This window comes from Bos indicus, chromosome 7 (genome assembly GCF_029378745.1).
Source record: "Bos indicus isolate NIAB-ARS_2022 breed Sahiwal x Tharparkar chromosome 7, NIAB-ARS_B.indTharparkar_mat_pri_1.0, whole genome shotgun sequence".
Classification (NCBI taxonomy): domain Eukaryota; kingdom Metazoa; phylum Chordata; class Mammalia; order Artiodactyla; family Bovidae; genus Bos; species Bos indicus.
Window position 1 is genome coordinate 17,407,070 of NC_091766.1, and position 6,000 is coordinate 17,413,069.

At 46.0% G+C, this 6,000-nt stretch overlaps 1 protein-coding gene across 10 annotated transcripts in view; it reads right to left on the minus strand.

Moving 5' to 3' along the window:
• LOC109561675 (adhesion G protein-coupled receptor E1) overlaps positions 1 to 1,812 on the minus strand; it is a 66,403-nt gene extending 64,591 nt beyond the window's left edge. For 6 of the 10 annotated variants that reach the window (XM_070792944.1, XM_070792953.1, XM_070792949.1 and 3 more), the window contains exon 1: positions 1,664 to 1,811. In XM_070792944.1, coding sequence (XP_070649045.1) covers positions 1,664 to 1,694 — 31 coding nt within the window. In that variant the 5' untranslated portion in view covers positions 1,695 to 1,811. Of the gene's footprint in view, positions 1 to 1,663 lie in introns of all 10 variants that reach the window. The other 4 variants (XM_070792947.1, XM_070792951.1, XM_070792950.1 and 1 more) reach the window with 3 other exon arrangements.
• Between the last annotated feature and the right edge of the window lie 4,188 nt (positions 1,813 to 6,000).

Consider the following 6,000-nt stretch of genomic DNA (forward strand, 5'->3'; position numbering starts at 1 on the left):
ACTGCAGGCAGATTCTTTACCAGTTGAGCCACAAGGGAAGCCCAAGAATACTGGAGTGGGTAGCCTATCCCTTCTCCAGGGGATCTTTCCTACCCAGGAATTGAATCCAGGTCTTCTGCATTGCAGGTGGATTCTTTACCAACTGAGCTATCAGGAAGCCTTATCTTTAACTGAAATTCTCTTGCCCTTTAATTATTTTAGAGGCAACAAAGCATCATGTTTAAGCATATCAGCTCTAGTGTCAAAATGCTTGGGTTTAAAAATTTGTTATAAGAGGACTTCCCTGGTCATCCAGTGATTAGGACTCCAAGCTTCCAATATAGGGAACTCAGATTCAATCAGGGAAGTAGATCCCTGGGAAGTAGAAGGTGATGGCACCCCACTCCAGTACTCTTGCCTGGAAAATCCCATGGACAGAGGAGCCTGGAAGGCTGCAGTCCATGGGGTCGCTAAGAGTCGGATACAACCGAGCTACTTCACTTTCACTTTTCACTTTCATGCATTGGAGAAGGAAATGGGAACCCACTCCAGTGTTCTTGCCTGGAGATTCCCAGGGATGAGGGAGCTTGGTGGGCTGCCGTCTATGGGGTCGCACACAACTGAAGCGACTTAGCAGCAGCAACAACAAATCCCATGTGCCGAAATCAAAAAAGATTCTACATGCCACAACTGAGACATGGCACAGACAAATAAATAAATAAATATTTCTGTAAAAAAAAAAATCAAACCCAGAAAAAGCTGACATCTGAAGAAAAAGAACAAGGTTGACTCCATCTCACTGTTCTTCAGAAATAGCTTCCCTGACTTCCCCCTTCACATAATCCCTAGTCACACTCTATGGCAATTTCTTCCCTAGCAATTGTCATTCCCTGAAATGCTTTTGTTTATTTGTTATTTGGAGCAGCAGAGTTTAGAAAAAAATTGCAGGCTCCGCAACAAGGTTGTTAGTGTTAGTTGCTGGGTTGTGTCTAACTCTTTTCGACCCCATAGACTGTAGCCAACCAGGCTCATCTGTCCAAGGAATTCTCCAGGCAAGAATACTGGAGGGGTAGCCATTCCCTTCTCCAGGGGATCATCCCAGCCCAGGGATCAAACTCGCATCTCTCACATTGCAGGCAGATTCTTTACCATCTGAGTCACCAGGCTGCCCAGTTTTAAATCCTGGCTGTAACCCCTTACTAGCTAAGTGGGCTTGGGCAAGTTATTTCATCTCTGTTGCCTCATTTTTCTCCTTTGTAAAATGGGATTTTACATGACCTGATATCAGAGGAATTTAGTGAAGGTTGAATGCAGTCTGTTTGAGGAACTTAGAAGGTTGCTATTACCGTCAGAGGTAATATTTCCTTTCTTCCTGCCTCCTCCTGCCGGTATGTCAGCTTCTCAAGGGCAGGAACCTTGTCTGTTCATTCACAGCTCTATCCCTGGTGCCTAAAACAGCACCTGGCACATAGTAGGTGCACAGGAAATACATGCCAAATGAAGGACTGTAACAAAACCCTTCCCTGATGGATGAATCCCCTGGACTGACTTTTTGGTCAAAGCTTCCCCAGTGAAGTTGTACAGCATCCAGCCTAGAATCATGATGTCCTGGCTGGACAGTCGAGGTCCCCCGTCTTCCTCAGAGTCTGTTTCCCCCAGGCCTCCTATTCCACATCACACTCACCCCAAAAGAGGAGAAAACTGAAGCTCCACATCGTGCAGGTCCTGCCATTCAAAGAGGAGTACTTTCCCCCTGTTCCCAGGCTTTTCAACAACTGAGGGCGTGGAAAGAAGGGGAGGGCAGAGCGAGAATTGCTCAAGGCAGCCAGAGCATCACGCCCTTTTCTGCTGAGTTGCCTCTACTCAGAAAGGACACTCTGACAAGGCTCGAAGTCTTTCCTTTCTCCACAATGAAGATAAGATCATCTGGTTAGTGTGTCATTGTGTGGGTCTATCTCCCCCTCTCTCTCTTTTCTTCCCACTCACTTTTTCCTTACCCCTACCAAGATCTATCTCCCATCTCTCATCACCTTATTTTATTGCATGCATGCTAAGCTGCTTTAGTCATGTCCAACTCTTTGTGACCCCATGGACTGTAGCCCTACAGGCTCCTCTCACTGTGGGATTCTCCAGGCAAGATTACTGGAGTGGGTTGCCGTGCCCTCTTCCAGGGGATCTTCCTGACCCAGGGATTGAACCCGCATCTCTCGTGTCTTCTGCACTGGCAGGCAGGTTCTTTAGCCACTGAAGAAAGCCCATTTATTTTATTGTACCCAATAATAAATAAGCTACCACTACCTAACCTCAAGGAAGCAAGCCCCAAACTCAAGGGTCCCCTCTCAACCTGCCCCATACAAACATCATAGCCATCAAGCATCAGACACTGTGTTAAACATGTTTCCAATAAAATTTAATTTCATCATCATTCAATGTAATATAGTAGGGATTCTTACCCCTGCCTATTTCACCAAAAATAAAAAGTACAATTAGAGTGGAAACCAAGGGCTTCCCTGGTGGCTCAGTGATTAAGAACCAACCTGCCAATGCAGGAGACAGGTTCCATCTCTAGTCCGGGAAGATCCCATGTGCCAAGAAGCAGCTAAGTCCATCCACCGTAACTACTGAGCCTGTGGCCTAGAGTCCAGAAGCTGCAACTACTGTAGTCCAAGTGCCTTACAGCCCTTGCTCCACAGCAAGAGAAGCCAGCACAGTGAGAAGCTTGTGCACCACAACTAGAGATTAGCCCCTGCCTTCCACAACTAGGGAAAAGCCTGTTCAGCAACAAAGATGCAGCACAGCCCAAAATAAATAAGTAAAATTACTTTTGAAAAATGGAAACCAAGGCTTGGAGAGGAGACGTGACTTGTCCAAGATTACCTGGACCCAAGATTTGAATCCAGGATCGTCTGACTCCAAGGTCTAGAGTTTTCACCATTTTACTTGCTTTCATTCCCCTACAATATCTGGTCACTGGACAGTGATACTCATATCCCATTCCTAGTACCATCCCCAACCCAGCACACACACACACACACACACACACACACACACACGCCATCTCATAAATATGGTGATCTAGGAATGTCTTAGTTCAGTTGCTCAGTCGTGTCTGACTCTGCGACCCCATGAATCACAGCACACCAGGCCTCCCTGTCCATCACCAACTCCCAGAGCTCACTCAGACTCATGTCCATCGAGTTGGTGATGCCATCCAGCCATCTCATCCTCTATCGTCCCCTTCTCCTCCTGCCCCCAATCCCTCCCAGCATCAGAGTCTTTTCCAATGAGTCAACTCTTCACATGAGGTGGCCAAAGTACTGGAGTTTCAGCTTTAGCATCATTCCTTCCAAAGAACACCCAGGACTGATCTCCTTTAGGATGGACTGGTTGGATTGCCTTGCCATCCAAGGGACTCTCAAGAGTCTTCTCCAACAGCACAGTTCAAAAGCATCAATTCTTCGGTGCTCAGCTTTCTTCACAGTCCAACTCTCACATCCATACATGACCACTGGAAAAACCATAGCCTTGACTAGACGGACCTTTGTTGGCAAAGTAATGTTTCTGCTTTTGAATAAGCTATTTAGGTTGGTCATAACTTTCCTTCCAAGGAGTAAGCATCTTTTAATTTAGGATCCCCCAGATTTAGACACTGAGACAAGGATTCTAGTGAAAGCATTGGGTTGGCCAAAAAGTTCTTTGGGGGTTTTCCATAATTTTATAGTTCATCAGAGAGGTGACCCCAGAAAGCTCCAGCTGAGGATGGGGGAAGTGAGAGAGGGAAGGGAAAGAACATACAGTAGATGTTCTCAAGCAAGTTATCTAGTAGAAACTAAAACTTAAGGTGGCTGGGGACTTCTGGAAGGCAGCTTAGAGCACACTCTTCAGAGTTATCGCAACTGAGGGGCAAAGGAGTTGGGGTATTTATTCACAAGCTACTGTAAGTCACTGATTAAGGCTGTGTCAACCCCAGACTTGGGCTTCCCAGCTGGCTGAGTAATTAAGAATCCACCTGCCAAAGCATGAGACGCAGGAGACTCTGGTTCAATCCCTGGATCAGGAAGATCCCCAGGAGGAGGAAATGGCAACTCCACTCCAGTATTCTTGCCTGGGGAATCCCATGGAGCGAGGAGCCTGGAAGGCTATAGTCCATGGGGTCACAGAGAGTCAGACACAACCAAGCAGATGAGTGCGTGCACGCACGCGCTCACACACACACACACACAACCCAAGACCTGGCCTCCAAGCAGATAGAATGGGCTCCAGTTCATAATGTACCAATTGGTAACAAAATGCAGTGACTGGCAGGTGTTAGTCTAGCATGCCTTGAAGGATTGAGGGTCACGGGTGTGGGCAGGCTCCCAAAACATCTGCTCTAAGCTAAAACTGAGGTGCAAAGACCACCCCTGTGTTTTTGGAATGACAGTTCCACTTTTATTTTTTAAACAGTTTTAATCCCACGGATGGAGGAGCCTGGTAGGCTGCAGTCCGTGGGGTCGCTAGGAGTCGGACACGACTGACCGACTTCCCTTTCACTTTTCACTTTCATGCATTGGAGAAGGAAATGACAACCCACTCCAGTGTTCTTGCCTGGAGAATCCCAGGGACGGGGAAGCCTGGTGGGCTGCCGTCTATGGGGTCGCACAGAGTCAGACATGACTGAGTGATTAAGCACAGCACATAGCCAATTAACAAACTATGTTGTGATAGCTTCAGGTGAACGACAAAGGTACTCAGCCATACATATACATGTACCCATTCTCCCCCAAGCTCCCCTTCCATCCAGGCTGCCACACAATATTGAGCAGAGTTCCCTGTGCTCAGTAGGTACTTATTGGTTATCCATTTTAACAGTGCGTGGAAATGCAGAGTCTTCACCACTGGCCCACCTGGGAAGTCCCCCTGCTTGTTTTTATATTCTCGTTTTTGCTCTGTGCAAGGCAAAATATCCACCTTGGAGTTACGATGACTGAAGCAGATTCATCAATGGTTCTGACCATTCATCAAGAGACCCTACATGGTGAGGCTGCAGTTACAAGCCCACAAAGTCCACCGAGAAGGAGGATAAGCAGAGCTGTGTCATGTTTAAGAGAGTTGGACACGACTGAAGTGACTTAGCATGCATGCATGCATTGGAGAAGGAAATGGCAACCCACTCCAGTGTTCTTGCCTGGAGAATCCCAGGGACAGAGGAGCCTGGTGGGCTGCCATCTATGGGGTCGCACAGAGTCAGACACGACTGATGCAACTTAGCAGCAGCAGCAGCAGAAGAAGAAAAAGATAAACACAAGATTCTGGCATCAGATTGTTGGGGGTTCAGATATTGTCTGCACCACTTGCTGGTTATGTGTGATCCTGGGCAAGTTCTTTTTTTATTATTTTTATTGAAATATAGTTGATTTACAATTTGTGTTATTTCAGGTGTGTGTAGTAAAATGATTCAGATATATATATTCTTTTTTAACATTCTCTTCCATTATAGGTTATTACAAGATATTGAGTATAGGTCCCTGTGCTATAGAGTAGGTCTTTGTTGGTTACCTATTTTATATATAGTAGTGTGTGTATTTCAACCCCAAACTCCTAATTTATCCCTTTTCCCTCCTCCCCTTTGGTGACCGTACGTTTGCTGTTTATATTGATGGGTCTGTTTCTGTTTTGTAAATATATTCATCTGTATGATCTTTTAGATTCTACCTATGACTGACATCATATAACATTTGTCTTTCTCTGATTTATTGTATTAATATTTCACTTAGTATGATAATCTAAGGTGTCGAGACCAGCTCGAAAAGCAGGGTTTCCAAAAGCGTGATACAGCGGGAGAATGAGAAACGAGACACAAGAATGCAGGGAAAAGCGAGGATCAGGGGACCAGCATCGCTCCAAAGTGAAGGTGCCGAAACTGAAGTCAAGCCAGCTCTCAGCCATGAATGAAAGAATATGCAGGGAGTTAAACCAGAACTCGTGTGGCCTTCAGGGCCAAAGAACAAAATGATCATTAACCATTGAGTAATTAGGAAA